General features: G+C 40.8%; 3 protein-coding genes across 6 annotated transcripts; all 3 read left to right on the top strand.

The window, feature by feature from the left end:
* The first annotated feature begins 830 nt into the window (after positions 1-830).
* On the top strand, positions 831-11495 carry LOC311249852 (serine hydrolase-like protein). The gene is made up of 12 exons (XM_084341180.1): positions 831-1014; positions 2421-2564; positions 3495-3608; positions 4161-4202; positions 4283-4302; positions 4392-4466; positions 5398-5507; positions 5617-5696; positions 5830-5864; positions 5969-6045; positions 6158-6245; positions 8437-11495. The coding sequence occupies exons 1-12, from the start codon at positions 957-959 to the stop codon at positions 8578-8580; spliced, it is 987 nt and encodes a 328-aa protein (XP_084197306.1). The 5' UTR covers positions 831-956; the 3' UTR covers positions 8581-11495.
* A 1298-nt stretch (positions 11496-12793) lies between these two features.
* On the top strand, positions 12794-16742 carry LOC311249840 (serine hydrolase-like protein). Of its 3 annotated transcripts, none has more exons than XR_014621224.1 (12): positions 12794-13048; positions 13723-13866; positions 14316-14429; positions 14603-14644; positions 14712-14731; positions 14841-14915; positions 15576-15682; positions 15792-15871; positions 15967-16001; positions 16142-16218; positions 16331-16413; positions 16526-16742. XR_014621224.1 is itself a non-coding variant. In XM_084341155.1 (12 exons), exons 1-12 carry the CDS (start codon positions 12865-12867, stop codon positions 16652-16654), a joined length of 1095 nt encoding a protein of 364 aa, XP_084197281.1. In that variant the 5' UTR covers positions 12799-12864; the 3' UTR covers positions 16655-16742. The 3 variants fall into 3 exon arrangements, 2 of the variants coding, with proteins under 2 accessions (XP_084197282.1, XP_084197281.1); XM_084341155.1 differs by having other exon boundaries at positions 12799-13048; positions 16326-16413; XM_084341156.1 differs by lacking the exon at positions 13723-13866 and having other exon boundaries at positions 12797-13048; positions 16326-16413.
* Positions 16743-16839: 97 nt separating this feature from the next.
* On the top strand, positions 16840-23583 carry LOC311249858 (serine hydrolase-like protein). 2 transcript variants are annotated; one of them, XM_084341197.1, is made up of 12 exons: positions 16840-17692; positions 17765-17908; positions 18327-18440; positions 18585-18626; positions 18840-18859; positions 18974-19048; positions 19234-19340; positions 19995-20074; positions 20167-20201; positions 20330-20406; positions 20544-20631; positions 22696-23583. In XM_084341197.1, the coding sequence occupies exons 1-12, from the start codon at positions 17680-17682 to the stop codon at positions 22813-22815; spliced, it is 915 nt and encodes a 304-aa protein (XP_084197323.1). In that variant the 5' UTR covers positions 16840-17679; the 3' UTR covers positions 22816-23583. The 2 variants fall into 2 exon arrangements, with proteins under 2 accessions (XP_084197323.1, XP_084197324.1); XM_084341198.1 differs by lacking the exon at positions 18585-18626.
* Positions 23584-23797: the final 214 nt, after the last annotated feature.

Below are 23797 nucleotides of genomic sequence, written 5' to 3'. Positions count from 1 at the left end.
GAGACATTGACCTTTTTGACTTTCAAGGTCATTTACATGCACAAGAACTAATATAAAACACTAAAGGAAAGGAAAAAACGAAAAAGCATAACAGGTCTCCTTTAAGAGAAACTAAAAACGAGGTAGAAAAGTGCCAACTGCCACTTTGTGAGTCTGTGTGTGTATGTCATCATGATAAAATGTAGTCCTGTAGACACCTTTTGCAGCACGAACACAGAATATTTTGTCAATATGTTGTGTTGTGTATACTCTGCTGATGTGTTTTGAATTATACTTCTCGCAAATGTTGAGTAGCAATAACCCAAACACACACCTCAGCTACACGCCCCCTCTTCAGATGTAAATTAGAAGCTGTGATTTACAGAATTATCTTAAGACTAAAAGATCATTGACAGATAGTACTTAGATATACATTGATTTTAAAATGTTAATATTGGTTTATAAAGTGCTGTTTAGGTTTAGGGCCAAAATACATTTCTTAAATTGTCTCACTGCTGTTACATGTGCTCATTTTTAGCTTATCTTTATCTAAATCAATGTTACATCCAGCACTTTGAAGTGCACGTTTAACAGATAAACCCATGCCCTGACAATGAAGTCACTTCTCTTGTTCTTATGGTGTGTGAGCTGCTCAGTGCCTGTTGCAGAGACCATCAGGCCCTCTGCTGGCTGCTTAACTGTTATCACCATAGACGTATATATGTCTATGGTTATCACAATGGGTAAAAGGTAAGCCCCTCCTCTTCTTCGCGATGATTGGTCCAGACTGTAGCGCCGCATGTCCGTTTATCCAATAGCAGCTCTAGCTCGCGTCACGTGTTTGTCTTCACCCGGAAACCGGCACTGAAAGTCAAAACATGTATTGTATCTAACGAGGAAGTTGACCAAAACTACCGTTTTTCCCTACTTTTTTTAGTTTTAATCACAGCGGCTGTTTAGCGGAGGTGTTCTCCGAGATGATGCAAGCTTTGAAAGGCGTCAGACACCTGCACTCCAGTACAGTGAAACAAGCAGGTAACTGTGGCAGTTTGTTCGGTACAGTGTGTTTTTACAACCAGGACAACTCCTCTCAAGGGAAGAGAAAAGTCAAATAAATCAATAAAGTGTTTACATGTCTGCTGAATCGGAGTAGTTGCTGGTAATGTTGCTTATGTAACATTATGCGTCGCAAACTGCGTTATAAGAGCGTTAAAAGTCCTTTTAAACATTTAACGTGACCCAGTGACTCAATCAGTACCAACAATGGGTATTGATTAAACATAAAAAGCATTAAATTCAAGTATGAAGGTGTCTCCTGTTTGGTCTGCGTATTAATAATATTTAACATTGATTTGGAACAACTGGGTCACACATACATGAGAGCTATTGAAAAAAACAACCATTACATTTAAAATATGTCTGTAAAATGAAGTAAACAATCAAAAATGTACTTCATGGGACCAATTTGGTCTCATTTTTTAATTACAATTTTATCTAATATGGTTGAAGGTATTAAAAATCATCAGTATTAATAGGACCACACCGGATCCAGAGTGAATTTCTGTTGAATATCCAACTTATAATTAACCTGACTGTGGTCCAGTTCCTTGTTATTGAACATAACAATAAAACAGAACAAGTGAACACAGAGATAGATACAATTAAATTTGGACAGCGATTTTGGAAAACATCTTGTTTACAATATATAGTAGTATAGTATACCGTTTATACATTTATATAGCTTTAATCTGGGTTTGACAGTCTGATTGGCAAATGGACTTGCATTTCTATAGCGTGTTTACAGTCTACTGACCGCTCAGCGCTTTACAACACTTGTCACATTCACCCATTCACATACTGATGGCAGAGGCTGCCGTGCAAGGTGCCGACTGCACAGGAGCAATTTGGGGTTCAGTATCTTGCTCAAGGATACTTCGACATCCAGCTGGGGGAGCCGGGGATTGGAACCAGCGTCCTTCCGCTTACTAGACGACCCGCTCTACCTCCTGAGCTACAAATTGACTGAAAAGGAGAAATCTGCTATGGTGTTATTTGTGTTGAGTTGTTCTGCAGAAAATGAATTGACAGTCTTCAGTCTCAATATTCGATTAATGGCTTAAGTCAGTTTAAAAGCAGAAGTGCCAAAAATCTGTTGATTCCAGCTTCTCAAGTGGGAAAAGATCTTATAATATGAAGAAAAGCAGCAAACCATCTTGTTAAAGAAGCTGGAAGTTTTCCCTGATTAATGACTTCAGTGAAAAATCAATCATCAGAAGTGAGTGAAGTTACTTTGGGTGCAGAGACCCTTTCTATTGAAAGTGTGAGTTTATCTTTCTGGTAATAATACTGGAAAGATATTGTCACCAGGTCAAGATGAGAGAAGGTAGACGACAGAAGAGTAAAGACATGACTATAACTAAACCAGTGTGTTGTGTGTCCAGTTTCAGAGCTCTCTGTACCGGTCCCCTGGGGAGAGATCAGAGGGAAAGTCTGGGGTCCTGATCACGGTCGTCCAGTGCTGTGTGTGCACGGCTGGGCTGACAACTGTGGTACATTCAACAACCTCATCCCCCTTCTACCCAAAGGTAACTGTTTGTAGTTTTATGTGAGATCTTCAGTTTACTACACACTGCTCTCACCACCCAAGTTTTAGCTCTTCACACTTTATTTTACCCTAAAGCAGCCATTCATAAACTCAAGAATGACGCAGCTCATTTTTAAATTGGACAATCTTCTGGGTTCACCCGAGCTTTTAATCACAACTCGGATCCAATCATTGATACAATATAAGATACGTGCCAATGTTGTGTCAGAGTCTCTCCCCCAGTCAAATAATCTTGCCCTGCTGATGGAATTGAATCCAAGGGCCAAACTTAAAGAAAATTATTACTGAGAAAGCATTTGGAGTACAGCTATAGGATTTTGCAAGTGATATGAACATGATATAACACCTGTTGGAGAAATGTCAATATGGTACGTAGGCCTACGACGCTTAAAAACGCATGTGTGTCTCCCAGACTTTTCAATGTAACACAGCAGCAGAGTTAAGAAGGTTCACACATTCAAGCCTCTCTCTTTCATTTATGTCTGTGAGCTTCTGTAAAGCCTGCTAGTTCTCAGTGTTGTTACTATTATTAACCTTGATCTGTGTCTTCAACTATTCCTTGAAGAATTGAACAGACTTGAGCCTGGAAAGTCCTTGAAAAGTCCTTGAGTTTTATTTTAAGAAATTGTGAGAACCCTGACTCGCATAAGTGTTCGGCTAATTAGTCTTCGCCTCAGGAAAGTGTGTGTGTGCTGGTGCTGATGCTCAGCTTTTAGAACAGCTGCCTCCCATCCAGCAGGATGAAGGACGCATGTTATCTGATTATGATATTACTACCACTGTCCCTTAAACAGATGCTGACATATTTGCAGGGATTTTTTGGCTCAATACATTGCAGGAGTTTTTTTTTAAGAAATAATGTGACATTCACTTGATGAGACTCCGTCCTTCTTTCTCTCGTTCCTCTCAGAGTGCAGATATGTGGCGGTGGACCTGGCAGGTCACGGTCTGTCATCGCATCGTCCTCCTGGAGTTTTCTACAGTTTTCCCTCATATGTGATGGATGTTCGCAGAGTCGTTGACGGTGTGTGAGTTCAGCAAGCTGCACAAAGTGATTCAGAGCAGATTTGAATGAAGAGTGTTGTATTCAGGTGTTGAAGGATTTTCTTTTACACATTTTAAGAATTTTCTTACCTCAAGGTCAACTTACTTGCTCTTTTGACCACATCTCACAGTTTATTCAGCAGATGATACAGATGAGCAATCTCCATGGCAACCGGCACGACTAAAGCTGAAAGAAATGAGCCTTTTTTGTTAAATCAAAGATGTAATGTGATTTGGCACATAATTGCCATACAGTACACTGGAACTGAAATGAGTGGCACTGCACTCCCGTGACGGTGCAGTGCTTTTATACCTTCAGTCTGAAAGCCTTTCGTACAAATAGCATTGTAGTATTCATATAGAAAAATTCATTGATTCATGTTGTGGTATTTTTAAATCTGTCACACAGCTCTAGTGAATGTACTGCAGTTAAACCACAGTAGTGATGTTGTCTTTCACTAAAAAAAACAGTGTCCATGTGTGTGATGAGATACTGAAGCTGGTTGATGATCTGTGAAATTAACTCCCACAGCTCTGCAGTGGAATAAATTCTCCATCATAGGCCACAGTATGGGTGAGTGCAGCCATTTTAAATGCTTGTTATGCACTATGTGTCTTATATTTATGTGTCAACTATCTTTTATTTTATTTCAGGTGGAAACATTGCTGGACTGGTAAGTGACACTGTTGTGACAGGCCGTTTCATCTCGTTACTATTTTAGCTATGCTGTGTGCTAATTAGTCCATATTGTGTGTCCCACAGTTCAGCGCGCTGTATCCTGAGATGGTGGATGCTGTCGTACTGCTGGACTCATACGGATTCTTACCGACAGATCTGGTACTTCAACAGTTTTGAGTAGAGTGGGCTGTTAACTGTGCCACGTACAAAAGATCCGTACCGATGTCCAGATACGTTTATGCTATTTATTAAATAAAAAACATTGACCTACCAGTCGTTCTGGAAAACTTAAAGCAAGGTGTGAGGAGACTTTCAAAAGAAAATATCTGAGCCAAGGGTCGTCTCACCAGTGATGTGATGGTTACCAAAAGAATGTGTGCAGCCTAAAAGAAACATCCTACATAATCCATAATTGCATTTTATACCACATATTCAAGTGACAGTGTTGTTAATAATTACATCATTAAGAATTATTGTACCTTGGTTGTATCATCTGTACTGGCTTTCCATCGTAGTTTGTATGATCATGTTTGTCAGTCGTAATGTAGGTGCTGACTACAAACAAAACTCATTACATCATAACAATGCTGTGTGTTAAAAAAGTGTATGTTGAAGTAAACACGTATGTAACACTGTGATCCTACCCTCTGACTGAAGTTACATAGTGCAGAAACAAGTGATGGGGGGGACAGAGTGGCTGAGACAGAGACATCATTCACCCTATTACGACACTGTACCATCACAATGATTGAGAAGCTGATATTTTAAGATAAAAAAGTTACATAATGTTGCTTTAAATTGCGTTTTATGAGGTACTAAAAAGCTATTAGACTTTATGAGGATGTCTGAGGAACTCTAAATTGTGAGGTAATGGAAAAATACTTTTGCAGGTCGGTTGACATTTTAAAATGAAAGGCATCACATTTGAGAAATGCTTTAGTCACCAGTGTAATTGAGTCCAACACATTTTTTTGTCCTTTGGGTCCCTGCCAAGCATTTATATTATATTATTGCATTACTCGCTGTACAACCCACTCTTGTCAGTGGTGTTGAATGGCTTCCCTCATCTTTTTTGTCTGTTTCCTTGCAGAAAGAAATACCTAAAGTGGTGAGACAGGGCTTTGAGGAGATGCTTCAGTATGAAAAAAAGCCAGAAGAGAAGAAGACAAGAGTTTACACTTATGAAAATGCAGTGGAGAGGTATTACACCCTCTTATGTATGGTGTTTTATTAAACTGCTCAAAATCCAATCATATAATAATGTTGTTTCTACAACTTTTGTCTACAAAAAACCTCTTATGTCTTTCAGGCTGTTGGCTGCAAACCCGACTCTGTCTGAACAGTCTGTGCGCATCCTTTTGGAACGAGGTCTAGTTCAGGTTGAAGGAGGTATGGCTTTTTTCATCCTCTTTGTTTTTATTCTTGCTGTGAGTGCTCCTCAGAGAAAAAATTGAGCTCACTCTCTGAATAATCTCTCACTTCGTCTTTACTCTTATGCTGAAAATATATATTCCTCTTGCAGGAGTGGTGTTCTCCAGAGACTTTCGTATTAATCTGGTAGGTTTCTGCTGAACTGCACCAACTCATCACTTTGCCTTTTTATTTCTCTCAAATGTGCAGCGTGCAGACCATGTACAGTATGTTTTGTATTATGTTTCCAGAAAAACATAGTGCGCATCAGTTTGGAGCAGAGTCTGGAGATGCAGTCGAGGATAAAAGCCTCTGTTCTAGTTGTTCTGTAAGATATTCCTCCACCTCACAATTCTTTAGTACATGTATTACACTCAGTACAATCCTTGTAAATTGTACCAAACTGACTATGCATACAATCTTTCTCTTTGTCTTTCCAGAGCAGAAGACGGCTTTGAGAAGATGTTTTCTGAACCAGATCAAAAAAGATTTACATCAGCACTTCTCCAGGGCTATAGGGACAGAAATGTGAGTGTGTGTTCAGTCTGCTTGTGTAAAGCAGGTATGCTTTCATCTTCATATTTATTTTTAGCTGTTAAGCCTGTGTGTGTGTGTAATTGTGCCTAGCAGACAGACAGACAGCCACACAAATGCAAAAGTAGCAGAGTTATAAGAGCTCAATGTCTCAGAGGCAGCAGAATTATTTTTGTAGCTGTGAACCGCAACAGTGACCTACATACAGGAACTTGGTCATGTGCTGCTGATGAGAAGGAAAACAGAGAATGTGCATCAAGTAAACATGTCCAGTGATGATCTCTTTCCAAGTCTGCTGGGGATAGAAAAAATCAGTGTCAGAATACTAATGATTTTTAAAGCAGTTATAATCAATATGCCTCCGAGGAGGAAGAAGTGGAGGAGGAAGACTTGCCCATACCCCTGGCAGAGCTCGCTGAGATAGTCAAGAAGCTTCTCAGCCAAGCTCCAGGTGTGGATGAGACTCACCCTGAGATGCTGAAGGCTCTGGACATTGTTGGACTGGTGTTGTCGGCACAAAGTCAGGGACAGACCAGAGGTGTGGTCCAAATATCAGGGTATCACACTGCTCAGCCTTCCTCAAAAGTTTATTTCAGGGTGCTAGAAAGGAAGCTCCGACCGATTGTCGAACCTCGGGTTCAAGACAATGCAGATTCCATCCTGGTCTTGGAACAGTGAACCAGCTCTTCACCCTTGCAGGCTTCTTGGGGGGTTTGTGGGAGTTTGCCCATCCAGTCTTCATATGTTTTGTGGACTGAGGCCGAAGAGTCCTTGAGGGGTACTGCAGGAGTATGGGGTACAGGGGCCATTGCTACGAGCCATCCGGTCCTATAATCCAAGTAAAAGCAGTGTCTGCATATTCGACACAATTTTGGACATGTTTCCAGAGAGTGTTGGACTCTGACGAGGCTGTCCCTTGTCTCGGATCCTGTCCTTGATGTTCATGAAAAGGATCTCAAGGTGCAGCCGTGGTGAGGAGAGCGTCGGGTATGGGAACCTCAGAATCGTTTCTTTGCTTTTTGCAGATGACGTGGTTCTGTTGGATTCATCAGTCGGTGATCTCCAGCAGGCACAGGGGCGGTTTGCAGCTGATAGGGTTGTCAGCAACTCTAAGTCTGAGGCCGGGATTCTCTGCTGGGAAACGGTGGATTGCCTACTCCGGGTTGGGGGTGCATTGATGACCCAAGCAAAGGAGTTTAAGTTTAAGTATCCCAAGGTTTTGATCATGACTGAAGGGAAGGTTGAGCTTGAGATGGACTGGCGGTTTGATGCTGGCTTTGCACTGGACCATCATGATGAAAAGGGAGCTGAGGCAGAAGGCAAAGCTTTTCAATCTCCTGGCTGGGCTCAGCCTTAGAGATAGTATGAGGAGCTAGGACATCCAGAGGGAGATCAGAGAAGAGCCACAGCTCCTTTGCATCGAAAGGAACCAGCTGAGGTTGCTCAGTCATCCGATTAGGTTGCCTCCCGTGTGCCTCCTGTTGGAGGTTTCCTAGGCACGTTGAACTGCGAGGAGATCCTGGGGCTGACCCAGACCTCACTGGCGGGATTACTTACCTCATCTGACCTGGGAATGCTTTGGGATCCTCCAGGAGGAGCTGGAAAGCGTTACTTGAGAGGGATGTCTGGAATATCCTGCTTAGCCTGCTGCGGCAGCAACCCTGGACAAGCAGATGATGATGTTTGAATGGATTGATGGATAATCAGTATTTTTATTATAACAATGTATCGAATGACAGCGTGACAATGTGAAAATGCGTCATTTGTAGTGAATCATCACCTTATTCTGCAGCTTCCCTCAGGTTTAGAGAGCTTTTTAGTAGACCTACAATGATTAGTCGATAAAAAGTCATTTTTTCAAGCAAAACTGTCAAACATTTGACAAGAGAGACAGAGTTAGAAACTAGCTGGTAAACATAGCTAAAGAGACTAACATCAGGATTTGGTATAGACCAAAAACGGGGACAAAGAATTTGAGTCTAAAAATTGGACCAAAAACACGTCTGCTCTGTAACTGCTGGACGTCTAAATAAGCAACCACCAACAAGTTAAAAGGTGATGACAACATGTAAATATTGTGTTCATGTTGTTTTTGCTGCCTCCATGTGGCCGAAAAGAATCAGTCATTGCAGGTTAAAATAATGCACTTTACACTTGTGTAACTGTTTCTGTGTCTGTCTTGCAGCACAAGGTGTTGACTGTACCGGGTGATCATCACATCCATCTGAACAAACCTGATGTCGTTGCTCAACCTGTATCTGACTTCCTGCAGACCAAAGTGCTCTCACAGTCGACCAGCCTAACAGACGAACAGGCCTCAAAGTTATAATGACCACAGACAAGCAACAGTTTTGCCTTAACTCATATTGCACAAACTCTTTTATACCGTACTGTTAAAACTCACCTTGATGCTTTAACCTCAGTCAACCTGCTGTAACAGCATCAACTAGTCGCATCATGTTACATTTGTTGGACAGCTGCATGAATTTACATATTTTAATAGATTTTAATGTGTATTGTTTTGAGTGACAGAGCTATGTGAGCAATGTAAGCCATGTTTCACATCAAGCTGCTTGTCTCTAACTCCAGATGGTGTGTAAAAAAAGTGAAGTGGGAGTGTTGAGTGATGGATCAGCAAAAGGCAGCTAAATTGTGGTTTTGGCTCAGTTTGTATCTTTTGCTTTTTGGTCCAGGGAGTGGATGTTTTCACAGCCAGGTTCACTCCATTCAGTGGCTTTGTATCAAGCTCTTATTGATCAAATATTAACTTTGCGTGAGTTCAACACCTGACTCTCGTGCAGTATTATATGTATTTGACACATGACAACACCCTGTAACATATCTCTTAAATTATTAGTGACAACTTGAAAGTAAAAGTAAACTGTAACACTTGAAAACGTGTGTGGCTGATGAAGGCATGTCTCAGTGCTGATTTAACATTGCACTCCTTTAACATTATTGTGGCTCAGTTTAAAAAAACTGATCAAAATCGATGCTGCAGATTACAGATGTTGTCTTTTCTTCTATTCCTTTCTTCCTTTTCAAAAGTGGGTGCTTACATTATGCACAATGACACTGAACCACCAACAGTTTCCCTGCAATCCAAGTCGGATGTCGGAAGTCAATATTTCCGAGCCTGTATACCCATGTTCCCATGTAAATGCTTCCCAGTGCATCTGCTTGGGAAAACATGGACACCCCGAGCAAACTGATGTTATGAGGTAGCAAATAAGACTGCAGCTCCATCTGGAGCCACCAAAAGGTTTCATACAAATTCTTCACACATGTTCCCAAACATCTGAAAATCGACCTTCTGTGTAAAATCTGTGTCCTTCCCCTTCACATGTGACAACTGTAGACTCATTTATTTTATATGTATATATTATATAATAGTACCAAATGTAATGCTATTTGAGCCACACTCTTGCTAAAAAATAAGGTTAAATATTTTATTCTGAGTCAAACCAGATTTTGACAAACATGTTTAGCTTCTTCTAGCTTCATCTGGCAGCCGAAACCTTTTTGGATGTCTGGCAGGCTGAAGTCTACATCACGACAGTGAGCTCCTCTCAGTTGTCTTGTGTTCTTCAGGCTGCTGAACTCTTCTCTTGGCTCGTTGCCTTCCTCCTCTCCTGCAGGTGTATTCACAGGCAGTAGTTATATCACCTTGTACCTGCTGTCTTTGAGGACTGTTTGAAATGCACTGTGGTGCGTCAGATGTCTTCGATGTCTGCTGCCCGTTGTTAATATTTTAGCAGTTGCACTCTTTCTCTGAATCGTGTGTCCTCATGTTTAATCTCAAAAGCTTATGAGCTGTGGGAAGAAAGGGTGCTTGTGTTTGAGTGCCGCAGTGAACGCAGAGGATGAATCTGGCTTTAGAGGAACATTTATTGGAGTTCTCTAAAACTATGACTCCATAATCTCCAGAGATAATTTAATCTTTGACCATTTTACTGCCATCACTGGTGGTCTCAGCTGTCTCTCAGCTGCACAAGGTGAGGGACGCTTTGGGATTGTAGGTCGGGTCGTCGCCATCCCAAAAGAGTTGGTGTTTGCCAAGCTTGGAGTCAGACTCAAAAATCAACATTCTTACAAAGTGGACCTTGAAAAATAAAATCAATATGAAGAAGACAAATAACAAAGCCAGCAAGATGCTACCTGAGTCATCGCCAACCCCAGCAGACTGGTGGGAAGGTTACCTGCGGCTTCACCAGCCCTGCCAGACACAAAAGTTTTATAGTTTCCAATTCTACAGCAAAAAGGGCCTTCAGTCCTACAGAGTCTATTATCAGCTCACCATGAGGGCTCATAAGGACCCTGCCAGTAACAGCAGCTGAGGCCTGGGGTGGAAGGAGCTGACTCCTCATGGCTTTCCTCACTCTTCTACCTCTTTCGCTGAGCACTTACCTGCTCCTCATCTATGATGTAGTTCTAGCACCTGAAACCTTGATTTCAAATTTGAAATATCTCTCATAACATAAAATATTTGGTATTAAAAAGGGGAGCAGATATTATAGATCCAAGAAGAAACTGAGAGAAAAAAGGCAGAATTAGAAATCCATCTGCTACCTCAGCACCACAGAGAGCACCATGGATTTATCGATACACAGCAGAGTTAGGCTGATTATATATCAGCGTCATGGCGGGGGCCAGAGACTCTAACTTGGACAAACCTCAGTCAGATAAAGGATCAATGAGTCAGGCAGACTAGACTAACATTTTCAACTGAGCAACGCCTCCTCCCCTGCACTCTCTCCGCTACCAGGAGGTCGAGAGGCAGGATAGCAGCAGCATTTTGTCAACAAGGATGCATAATCGCCTCCACTCCACATCTGCCCGGGGATATTTAAGATAATCAATCCAGCAAATACTCCTTTTGCAATGAGAAATTGAATTGAATGCGGTCATTGTCCAACTCATGGGCCGCCCCCATCAGCATGAGGGTCATTTTTTAAGCCCAATAGTTGAGTGATCCAACTGTTTTGTTTTCCAACAAGACACACTTTCCAGTTTTCCTGCACTTCTAATCTCTAAGAGAGTTATTTTTCCGGTTTGCAGCAGGTCAACATGACCTCTGCGGGGTCGTCATCCTGTGTCTGCATCTGAATTTGAAATGGAAAGCACAGCCGAGAGGAAGGGAGGGCAAAGGAAGGAAAACAAACAAGAGTTTGCTGATGTTGTCATGCTGACTTGAATCTTTTCATGTATTTTTAATAAAATTAATCTCGAGTCCCTTTTGCAATATTGTCAGTGATTGACTAAATCAGTTTACATGGTTTGGGGGGTATGAACATTTTTTATTTAGCTTCTGAAGGGGGCATGATTGATAACCACTGATCTAATGCACGGCTTAAGGATCTCCAGTAAGTTGAATATTTGAAGGGTGAACTACAGAAGAACAAGTCTTGCCCTACTTCTGAGCTCATCTCCACTGAGAATTTCTTTGATCCGTCTTTACAAGAAGCTGAAACATGATCCTGGATTATTCTGACCTTATTCGTAACACATAAACAGGTAACTGATACCTGTAGGTAAAGTTAGAGTACACACAAAATCCTCTTGACAGTTACACAGCAAAAACTAACAACATCAAACCCTCGTGTGAGTTATTAATTGTCTGAAACATTAAAGCTGTCAGACAAATGTAGTGGGTAAAAGTACTATAATTGTCTCTGATAACGGAGAAGAAGTATTAAGTTGCTTGAAATACTTTAGTCACGCAGGTAAAATGTACCCTGAATTTGTACTTGCAGGTGCAATACACTATGTAAGAATTCGCCACCTGGCAAATTCATGCTCCAAACAAATAGGGGCACAGCATATCATGAGAGAAACTGCGAACTACAGCTGCCGTTAACTAGTTAGCTCAGTTAGCCGTGCAGCTAGCGCTCTGGACTGGGAGACCAGAGCACTGGGGAAGGGTTACTCTTATTTACAGCGCTAGCACAGGAGCTTTGGCGGGCCCTTGCTGGTTAGCATGCTACCTTCAGTAGATATCTCTGAAACACAAAGACTTCTTTGACACAAGGTTAAAACCGTTATTGTTATTGTGATATTCAGAATTATTATTATTTTTGAATATATATTTGGACCCGTAGAGAGCCGCAGTCACACCTCTAACAGTTTGCATTATGGGACCTTATTTTGGAAAAACTTTGTATGGTAGTGAATGGAGAAAGAATGAACTGTCCACCTGATTTCTATGCTAATAAAGCTTTTAAGAGGATGAGTGAATGAATTAGTAAAATGATCAAATGAATTTAAGTTGTCTTACCTACATGGTTACTGTCCAACTCATGGGCCGCCCTTATCAGCATGAGGGCCGTTTTTCCACAGTAGTTGAGTGATCCAACTGTTTTGTTTTCCACCAAGATACTCTTTCCAGTTTTCCTGCACTTCTAATCTCTAAGAGAGTTATTTTTCCGCATTTTGCAGCAGGTCAACATGACCTCTGCAGGGTCATCATCCTGTTGCCATGACATTTACTAACGTGTGTGCGTGTGAGCGAGGAAGATACAGAAAGAGACATACATTTTTTTTTTCTAGATTTGTAAATGTATTTTTAGCACAGTATTTAAGTAAATACTGAAACTAGAGCACAAGCTAAAGCTCTATGACAAAGAGGTGCTGCCTGACAGACCTGACTGAGGGACAACAGACCCAGACAAAGTCCACGCTGGTGCAGCCACAGGAGAGGACAGGAAGTGAACAGCACTGGAGACTTGTTACGTTCAGAGATGTGAGCAAACCTCACGGAGGGTTTCACACAATAACATCAACTAGAATGGCTAAACAAGGTAACAAAGTCAGAGTATTTGGAGGCTTACAAACGTCTTCTGTCCGACATCTACAGCAGGCTGTAACACTGATGTCTTGTCAAATAGTCCATGTGGCTTTAAAGCTCAGTGTCAGCCTGACCCTCACAGCCCTGTAATGATTAATGACAGTTGTTGCTGTTGTTAGTTTGTGTTTCCTCTCCTGTCAGGTCATCGTGTGTGTGAGCTGCAGACTTCAGTTTCACGTGTTTGTGTCTGTCAGGGATCTGTGTGAATAAGTGTTGTCAGTGTTTACAGGTGGTTTAAACTGATGTCAACCAGGCTACAACTAAACAAGCAGGCAGGAGACAGGAGAGAAGACAGGTGTCATGGATTCATTTGAATCCTGTGGGATTATTTTTGTCTGTCAGTCAAATAGTTTCTCATGCTAAAACACCACTGTGTTGCTAATGGCTGTCTGAGTTACTGCAGTAGTAATATTTAATGCATTCTCTGATATTCTTGTGTTTGAGCTGCAGACTGATGCTGTTTTGTGTGTCGAGTGATTGAAGTCACTTTGGGCGCAGAGGAGATTTTTATTGAAAGTGTGAGTTTATCTTTCTGGTCATGTTGCTGGAAAGATAATGTCACCAGGTCAAGTTGAGAGAAGAGTGGAGACGTGAGTATAAATAAACCAGACTGTGTCGTGTGTCCAGTTTCAGAGCTCTCTGTCCCGGTCCCCTGGGGAGAGATCAGAGGTAAAGTCTGGGGTCCTGATCACGGTCGTCCTGTGCTTTGCCTGCATGGCTGGGCTGACAACTGTGGTTCATTCAGCACCCTCATTCCCCTTCTACCCAAAGGTAACCCATTACCGGCTCGTAGGGGATGATTTTCTTGTACGTTTCCTGGAAAGAGCATTTTCATTTGGTAATGATTAAGATTGTTTATTGAAGGCGAGGTGTAAAGCAGCAGATGCATTTTGTGCAACATTACACTTGTAGAGATTAAGCTCGGGCAAAATTTTATATCACGATATTGTCCTGCTAAAATATCACGATAGACAATATTATCATCGTAACATAAATGATGTTCCCCTCTTCACTTCTCCCTTTGCAGCAACAATACAACACAGCTTTTGTGCAAAGAATCACAGCGCTGGTTGATATTCGATATTGTGAAAAATACTGCATATGACAGCAAATATTGCGATATGCAATAATATCTGATATTGGCTAGCATAGTGGCTAGGTGGTTAGTCACTTCCCAGTTAGTGTGTTGTGTGAGTACTGTACTCTGTCCCTCCTCTCAGAGTGCAGGTATGTGGCGGTGGACCTGGCAGGTCACGGTCTGTCGTCACATCGTCCTCCTGGAACTTTCTACTCTTTACCCGAGTACCTGGCGGATGTCTGCAGAGTTGTCGATGGTGTGTGAGTTCAAGAAGTTTCAGAAACGCTCCTCTTCACTGTTCCTGTTTATGCCCATGATTGCACCACAGCAGGACTTTTGGAAACTGAAAAATCTTGGCAACTTTGTCCTTGTTCTGTGACGAGATGCTGAACCTGCCTGTTTGATGATCTGTGAAATTAACTCCCACAGCTCTGCAGCTGAAGAAACTCTCCATCATAGGCCACAGTATGGGTGAGTCAGCGTCACGTCAGAATTTATCTCCTGCCATCTGTTTTGTAAAGCAATATTTCATTTACAGGTGGTGACATTGCTGCGGTGGTAAGTGTCCATGTCTCCTATCTGTTTCCTCCTTTTTACATCTTGAACAATATTTTGCTGTGTTTTCATGCGTGCTGTCATCGTACGGTCCAAATGATGTTTCCCACAGTTCACTTCTATGTATCCTGAGATGGTGGAGGCGCTCGTACTTCTGGACTCTTTCGGGTTCCTGCCTACAGACACAGTAAGAGCCACTCTGAGACACGAAACTACTGAAGAGCTTTAACAGTTTGTGTTGGTGAAACGCGGGGCCAGAACAGTCTGACGAGACACTGAGAGGGAAGTTTTTATTTTTCATATTCGCTGCAGTTGTGTAAATGTTTCATGTCAGTTTGTGTACATTTTATTTCCCAAAACAAGGGTGAAGGAATGTTTCAAGGAAGGAATTTCTGAATCAGTTGTTTGTTTATTTATTGTGTTGGATGTTGGCTGTAAGTTGTAAAATGTATTAATTTATTAATTTAAAAACCCTAAAATCAGGTCATTTAATTCCCTCTAATTGTACTTCCTGATTTCAGACTGTAAAACTCCTCTCTGGTTGCTAAAGCTGCTGAAAAATGACCTCAGTCAGGCTACAGCCCTCGTTAGATGTTTGTACATGTATCACATATTTAGATACTGAACTCATTATAATCAACCAGCAGGTTTTTTTATTCAACTTTTAAGGAAATCAAATAATCTTCATACAAGTGTTAAACATGATTTCTGCAGTATTATTGAGTTGTGCTATAATTATCTTTCATTCTTTCTTTTATCCATACACTGTATCATGTTTCATAAACCAGATCTCTTCTGTGCTTACGCTCCTTTCATTACCTCATCATTTCTGTCTCTTTTCTTGTAGACAGAATTATCCAAAGTGGTGCGGCAGGGGATGGATGAGATGCTTCAGTATGAAAAAAAGACAGAAAAGAAGAAAAGAGTTTACACTTATGAGAAGGCAGCAGAGAGGTATAATAGCTCTTAAATTGTTGGCCATTTAAATAATATAATATAATATGATATAATGTCATTGTGTCCTTTTAGTGAGCCGCTTGCTTACATGTTGTATTTCTTTCAGGCTGTTAGCTGCAAACCCGACTCTGTCTGAACAGTCTGTGCGCATCCTTTTAGAGCGCGGTCTCGTTCAAGTTGAAGCAGGTGCGTCTTTATCTCTTTTTCCTCCTCTCAGAGAGAAGTAATCTCACGTTGCTTTCTCTCATCTGCTGCCAGCTGAAAGTGTTTCTCTTCTGCAGGATTTGTGTTCTCCAGAGACCTGCGAGTTAATTTTGTAAGTCTTGCTTGTAACTTCCCAAACCCTTTTTCCCACATCCACCACCACCTCTTTGTAAACTTCTATATGTTCCACCACCACCAGTGGTTCAGCATTCAGCTCGTACAGCACACATTTGTTTTATCTGCTGTTTCCAGAAAAACATAGTGCGCTTCAGTTTGGAGCAGAGTCTGGACATGCAGGCGAGGATTCAAGCTTCTCTTCTAGTTGTTCTGTAAGATGTTAAACATCTTTGTCCGTATCATATCTATCAATAACTTACTGTACTTAACTCTTCATCCTTCAATATAACTAAATGTGTTCAAAACCTCATTTTTCCAGAGCAGACGGCAGCTTTGATAGAAAACTTTCTGAACCAGCTCAGAGTAAATTTACCACCGCACTCCTCCAGTGTTTGCGGGACAGAAACGTGAGTTTGCAACTGGGACAGAATGAAAATACAAAATGTGTGCATTGGTTTGTTGTGAATATTTAACCATCGTAGTGCTCATCCCTTCCCTCTCTGTTTGTCTTTGTTTCAGCACACGGTGGTGACAGCACCAGGCGATCATTACGTTCATCTGAGCAAGCCGGAAGTCGTCGCTCCGTTCGTGTCCAACTTCCTACGAACCAAAGTGCTCTCGCCGCCGACCCGAGAGCACAAGTTATAAGCTGCAAACACTCACAAAGTCACGTTGTACTGTTGTTTATAAGAACAAACTGTGTGAGTGTTTCCATGAATAAAAGTACTAAAGCTCCCGTGAAGTGCCAATATGCTTCCTTAAGATGATATAATTTCTATTAAAACGAGCTGGAGGCGACATTAATGAGAATTTTATTGACAAATCTGAACTGGGGCTGACACACACATTTCTCCACATAAATAAGAGATTTAGCCTTAAATGCAAGCCAACAGGCCAGCAGCAGCTACAGAGAGAGAGGAAGGTTTGACTGAAAAAAAGTGTGATTTATTTTCTTGGTCCCATTTTTGTTACACCCACCAAGTGCAGCACTGCAGATTCACAGTTTTCCATGAATTCATATATTTCAGAAAGTTTTCAGTGCTCACTTCAAGGTGGAAGCAGAGTAGGAATTTCCATCACAACTTCATCAACTTCCAGAGGAAGGAAAAATGTCTAATTTCATGGTGTCCTCCTGCAGCGGAAGAGGTCTGCCTCCCAGATCCTGGTACATCCCGTCTCATGATCTGTTTAGCTTGAAGGAGTATTGTACCACCTCCGTAACGAAACACTGTTAAATACTGTGTTGTTATGGGTGCTATAGAAAACAGATGAACTCCTACCATCATATAGTTGTGTAGTAACATTTAATTCACTGGTCAGCAGCATATTAAAACATAAAAGTCTGTGGTTCAGTTAGTGGATCTCTGAAAGAGAGTCAACACACAAACCCCATAGGAATAGGATGGATGGACATTGTTGGGAATGGTATCACTTTGGACAATGTAAATAGTTTTCACGGTGAAACTATATCTTGTAGGGGGCAGTAATGCAACACACATGGATGCCAACCACCATAAAACTCCACAGAAGAAGAAGAAGAACGAGGCTGTTGCTCTGAGGGTCCAAAGGTCAGAGGTTGTCTGCTTGTTTCTGTTGTCATGTGGATATTTCAGGACAACTTTGTTTTTTGTTTTTGCTGGTGAGACACCAGCTGAAGATCATCAGACACTAAAATGTCCTCTACAGGTAGTATGTGAGCAGGAAATATGTCAGATCCTTGTTTGAGAGCTGCTCTCTGAGCTTGTGTTGTGTGTCCAGTTTCAGAGCTCTCTGTCCCGGTGCCATGGGGAGAGATCAGAGGTAAAGTCTGGGGTCCTGACCACGGTCGTCCTGTGCTGTGCCTGCACGGCTGGGCTGACAACTGTGGTACATTCAACACACTCATTCCCCTTCTGCCCAAAGGTAATGAACAACGTTTCAACGTGTGTGCCATTTGGGATTGGTTCTGTGTATATCAAGTTTTATAAGTTTTATTTTATTATGTTGTATGGCTGCTACTTTGGCGACGTATGTCATGGTAAAAGAGATCTGAATCTCAGTGGGACCTCCAGGTAAAATAAAGGTGAAATAAAAATGATTTTCAGTCTCTTATTTTAAGGTAAAAAAGTTACATAATGTTGCTTTAATGTCTGTACAACGTTACAATCCATCCAGTATTTGTTGAGATATTTCAGTCTGGAACGCAGCAGTGGACCAGCCAACATTGCCGCAAGCATTACTAAAAAATAAATGATATAACAGTGGGTGAGACACAAGACTGAACTCTGTTGAGGTTCGCTACACTGTGGAATATTTAATCTCTTTTTCTGCTTCCTCTCAGACTGCAAGTATGTGGCGGTGGACATGCCAGGTCACGGTTTGTCCTCCCATCGTCCTCCTGGAGTTTTCTACGCTTTTCCAGCGTACGTGGCGGATGTTCGCAGAATTGTTGACGGTGCGTGAGTTCAAGAGGATGCACCTTTTCAGCAAGATGTCAGATCTTATCAAGTCTCTGTGGAAGTTAATCCAGATTTGTTATAAAGTACAGCAGGGAATGAAAATAGATTTAATCAGATGTTTTCTATGAAAACTCCCACAGGTCTCCAGTGGACAAAATTCTCCATCATAGGCCACAGTATGGGTGAGTCCCACATTATGCAGATTAGATAAAGATAAATAATCTGGAGACACCAGACACTTTCCTACACTAATTGATCTATCAAAAAATATTAACTGATTAATGGATAATGAAAATGTAATTATTGTTACAGCCCAGAATCTGTTTGAAATAAGTCAGTAACAATGAAGATTATGACAAAGCGTTGAGCATGATTGTTTGTTCTCTACCTGACAGGTGGGAACATCGCTGCAATGGTAAGTAGCATTCATCACATGCAACGTTTCACTGTTTTCACTCATTATACAGAGAATGTGTTGTTGTGTTTTATTGCATGGTATCATATTTTGTCCATATTGTGTTTTCCACAGTTTAGCGCACTGTATCCTGAGATGGTGGATGCTGTCGTACTGCTGGACGCTTTTGGATTCATTCCTACAGATCTGGTACGGTCACAGTTTTTATGATCACTATACTGAGTATGACAAGCCTTTAAAGAAAAGATGGTCTAATAGTGACAATATCCATAAAAAATATTATTTACGTATTCCTCAATTATGCTCACCCGCCACTGCCGTCAGTTTGAGTTGACTTTCTCACCTCATTGTTTCTTTCTCTTTTCCTCCTGCAGACAGAAATACCCAAACTGATGAGACAGGGGATGGATGAGATGCTGCAGTATGAAAAAAAGACAGAAGAGAAGAAAAGAGTTTACACTTATGAGAAGGCAGCGGAGAGGTATTATAGCACTCCAGTTCGTGACAAATTCAAGTTAAATAAGCCGTCATTGTTGTTTACAGTTTTGAGATTTTGCTCTGTTTTGCATCCGTCTTCTCTCGGACTGGTGGGGAAAAATCTGAAACCCAGCCGTACTTTTAACAGTCAGACAGACAACAGTTGACAAAGAAGAAGATGATATCTCTGCTTTTGTTCCATCGATTTGGTCTTTTTTTTCCCTGTCCATCATTAGCCTAGCGTGCTGAGTGCTATTAGTGCAGTCATGATTCAGTGCAGTACTCTTTAAAGGGGCACTACGTAGTTTTGGAGAAGAAATTCAAACCCAGATTTTTAATATATGCAATATTAATGAGGTAATAATGCAAAGAAATATTGATCTTTTCCATAACTGAATAAACAAGCTGTTCTCAGAGGAAAATAAGGTCCCCAGAACAGTGTTTGAAGCTAGAAAGGTGGCAGGGTCCACCAAATATAAACAAAGTAAAACAGTATGAAATTTTGATGTCCTTTAAGATCAGTTTGTTTTTTTTTCATTTAGGCTTAAAAAATCAGTCTACAAAGATCTTTCTCTTCTAAATAAGATTTCTTCCCCAAAACTACATAGTGCCCCTTTAAACATGATACAATAAACCACAACTGTTGTACTTCTTTCAGGCTGTTAGCTGCAAACCCGACTCTGTCTGAACAGTCTGTGCGCATCCTTTTAGAGCGAGGTCTAGTTAAAGTTGAAGCAGGTGCGTCTTTATCTCTTTTTCCTCTCAGAGAGAAGTAATCTCACTCTGCTTTCTCTCATCTGCTGCCAGCTGAAAGTGTTTCTCTTCTGCAGGATTTGTGTTCTCCAGAGACCTGCGAGTTAATTTTGTAAGTCTTTTTAACCTCCCAAACCCTTTTTCCCACATCCACCGCCTCTTTGTAACAGATATATTTTTCTACCAGAGGTTCGGCATTCAGCTCGTACAGCACACATTTATTTTATCTGCTGTTTTCAGAAAAACATAGTGCGCATCAGTTTGGAGCAGAGTCTGGAGATGCAGGCGAGGATTCAAGCCTCTCTTCTGGTTGTTCTGTAAGATGTTGATCAATACACTGTAATTATGAACATCAGTTTCGTATCATTTGTGCATCCTGATTCAATTTAATGTGGCTTGATAAAGTCACCAATGTACGTCACACTCAACTTCTTTCAAACTTTGCTTTTTTCAGGGCTGACAAAGGTTTTGGTGCAACACTTCCAGAATCAAACCAACAGAAAGTTACTTCGAGACTTCTCCAAGGCTATCGTGACAGAAATGTGAGTTTAAATCTTGGATACAAAAAATCTTAATAGCTGCTGGAATAGTTTATTGTGAGGATTTAACGATCATAGAGTACCAGAAGGGTGAGGGATGAGCATATGGACATTACAATATACTAAATATTATATATAGATATATAAACAAAATATTTATTACTTAGTTATTAAAGTAAAGTTATTCCTTAAGTTTATTGTGTTGCTCATTAGGCCTAGAGGTCCGAGATGTAGAAGGTATGTGTAATGATTAGCAAAGCTCTGACATAAAGTATATCTTATTTCCTGTTATTCAAATATGACTTATTTTAGATGAATAATTATAGTAATTAAAGTTTTCTTTTTGACACATGACACACAAGGCCAGTTTTCAGAAACTATGAGATTTTACCTTTCAGATGAAAGCCACATACAGCACATGCAATTAGCCCTTACTGTTCTTCTGTTATAATTTCTTTCCACGTGGGTATGCAATATAAGGGGACATTTAAAAAATATATGTGAGTCTAAAGGGGTTTTTAAGGTGAACAGTATACTTTGGTAAATAATATTTCAGTAGGAATGATTCCACAGCATTATTTTGGACAATTATTTCATTATCCTTAACTTGATCATTATTATTATTATCATTAACACTTTAACTATTATTTATACTGTATATTTACATGTGTAACAATTAAGTGCACCTCATGTTCCCTCGCCTTAGATTAAATGTTTGGTTCCTGCCTGCTCCTGTTTTAGAGGGTGAGCATGACAACGAGAAGTAGTGTTGTGAACCCCGACAGAGGGAGGTTGGGTGTACACAGCCTTGCCATGTCGGTGTCGGTTAAATGAAAAGTAAACAAAAACATATTGTTCCCCGCTTATTGTCCACAGCACAGAGGAGACTGGAGAGCGTTACCAAGAAACAGGGTCACAAAAGAGTTCAAACACACAACCAGATAGTTCCTTTTCTTTCTTAAAAAAAGAAATCAATATCAAAATTTAGCACTGGGGAAAAATACACAGATGTTTTGTCCAGTACACAAAAGACCTTTTTCACAGCAGACATTTTAGCTTTTCAAAGCAGTAAAAGCACAGATGTCCTGGTTTCAGGGTCCTGTTTTTCTCCATGCTTTCTGAGTGTCATGACTCGCTTTGTGAGCCTTTGTTAACATTACATTTGTTTCACCTTTGCTTTTCCTGCTGTGACAAGTCACAAAAAGGACTGTGGTCCTTCAGTTTCTTGTCCTGTGAGTATGCGAGTAATACAGTATGGGCAAATGTAAAACAACAACAAAACACCTATACAATGAACAAGAGCAGCGTATCTGTGGTACACCACCATGAAAACAGAAACAGAGATGTCGCCATTTTATTCACACATTCGTTTTCCTTTTCAAAACCTGTGGCCTTCATTACCCACAATGCAACTGAGTGACATCAGTTAAGACAACTTAATGGATTACATTTCCTCTGGAGCCACACAAGGCCTTATACTACTTTTTCATATATGCAGGAGTACTCCTGTAAACATATAAACACACTTTATTGTATAAAATTGGTGGAGTTACCTTTTCTATCAAGAACCTTGATAGCCCTGTATCACTCTAAATTTGAGACCACCCATGATTTAATCACAATTTAAGTTGAGGATTAGAGACCAGCCACCTGAATACAGCTGATTTTTTTACATCAAGATCAAGAAGGAAAAAAACACCCTATCTAGCATTGTTAAAGAAAGTGATAAAAAAAATCCCTGAATCCGTCCCTTTATCTGGATCTGCACCAAAAGTTAATGGGGTCTTTTCTGGGCCGAGACCCATTCTCCATACAAGTTTTGTGGAAATCCTTTCAGTAGTTTTTGTGTAATCCTGCTGACAAACCAACAAACGGACGTGGGAGAAAACACGGGCTTCTTTGTGGAGGAAATTCATGTAGTACTAGAAATTAACCAAAAGACTCAATGTGAGAGAAAAGATCTTTCTTAATCATTTCTTTATGAAAAATCATTGAATGACAGAGCAGCACAACATAATGTGAAATAAGAAACTCAAATGTTCATCATCACTTCTCTCTCTGCCGCAGCACACAGTGGTGACTGTACCAGGCGAACATCACGTCCATCTGAACAATCCTGAAGTCGTCGCTCCTCTTGTTTCTGACTTCCTGCAGACCAAAGTGATCTCACAGCAGCTGCCAGCATAGTGGACACACACACACACACGCGCACGCACACATGCGCGCTAGCACACACACACACAGACTCTAACAAGACACATTCTCATTGTGAAATTTCACACTTTAAGTCTCAGTACACTGTTCTCAAAAGTAAGTAACATAACACTGTTAGTTATCATATTTGTTCAGTTTTTTTGTCATCACTTCACAATATTGATTTCAGTTGTTTATGATACAGCACCTTCTATCTTCTTATCATCTGCTTCCCAAAACTGTTTCTTGTTATATGCAGACCATGCGGTGGCATAGGGACCCCATGAAGAAATAAAACTGTGATGTGAATGGACTGCAGAACTGACCCGACTCCTTATTGTGCTGGCTCAGCACTCTGGTGACCAGACAGAAACATTTGGGACAATCATAAATTATGAGCAGTCGTCCCAAATCCTGAATCCTGTCCTGTTTGTCCGGGAAATTAATAGTAATAGAAAATAAGAACAAGCTACAACGACAAAATTAGCTTTTTAAACACAGATACTAAACCCGCTAATAATCAGCAATGATCTCCTTTTATATTGCCAGTGGACGAGTTTGCCTTTGGTTTTTTTCCCCTTGTGTCTTCCATTCGTCATCACAAATGCGCCGGAAATACAGGGAACAGCAGAAAGCAGCAGATCATGCACCTCATCAGACTACATCCAGAAGACTTTAAACTTGTTATAGAAAGTCTTAATCAATAATATTCTGAATTAGACACATAGTTTTTTTTCAAGAGCTGGTAACGGAAGTTGCTAAGGAGTGAGACATCTCGCTTGTTTCTGATCTCTGATAAGAGATCTGGTACCAGTCAGGCAGCCGACGAGGCTCAGACCACTGAAAGCCACAAGCAACGGTTACTCTCTTAATATCTTTAACTTAAATCTCTCTGTCGAAGTCAGCGCTGACTGCATGATGTTCAGGCGCTGCTTGACAGAGACAGATGGAAAGATTTTAACAAGTCAGCGGCCTT

The sequence above is a fragment of the Pagrus pagrus genome (genome assembly GCF_965226575.1).
Source record: "Pagrus pagrus genome assembly, chromosome: 2".
Lineage (NCBI taxonomy): Eukaryota > Metazoa > Chordata > Actinopteri > Spariformes > Sparidae > Pagrus > Pagrus pagrus.
The sequence above is the reverse complement of the archived record's forward strand: the minus strand, read 5'-3'. Positions and strand labels throughout refer to the sequence as shown.

Coding starts and splice junctions, on each gene's coding strand:
- LOC311249852 (XM_084341180.1), top strand. CDS start 957: ATGATGCAAGCTTTGAAAGGCGTCAGACACCTGCACTCCAGTACAGTG. Junction 3,609..4,160: donor TGTTCGCAGAGTCGTTGACG/GTGTGTGAGTTC, acceptor TAACTCCCACAG/CTCTGCAGTGGAATAAATTC. Junction 5,697..5,829: donor TCTAGTTCAGGTTGAAGGAG/GTATGGCTTTTT, acceptor TTCCTCTTGCAG/GAGTGGTGTTCTCCAGAGAC.
- LOC311249858 (XM_084341197.1), top strand. Junction 17,909..18,326: donor CATTCCCCTTCTGCCCAAAG/GTAATGAACAAC, acceptor GCTTCCTCTCAG/ACTGCAAGTATGTGGCGGTG. Junction 18,627..18,839: donor CATCATAGGCCACAGTATGG/GTGAGTCCCACA, acceptor TCTACCTGACAG/GTGGGAACATCGCTGCAATG.
- LOC311249840 (XM_084341155.1), top strand. CDS start 12,865: ATGACAAAGAGGTGCTGCCTGACAGACCTGACTGAGGGACAACAGACC. Junction 16,219..16,325: donor GCTTCTCTTCTAGTTGTTCT/GTAAGATGTTAA, acceptor TCATTTTTCCAG/AGCAGACGGCAGCTTTGATA. Junction 16,414..16,525: donor AGTGTTTGCGGGACAGAAAC/GTGAGTTTGCAA, acceptor TCTTTGTTTCAG/CACACGGTGGTGACAGCACC.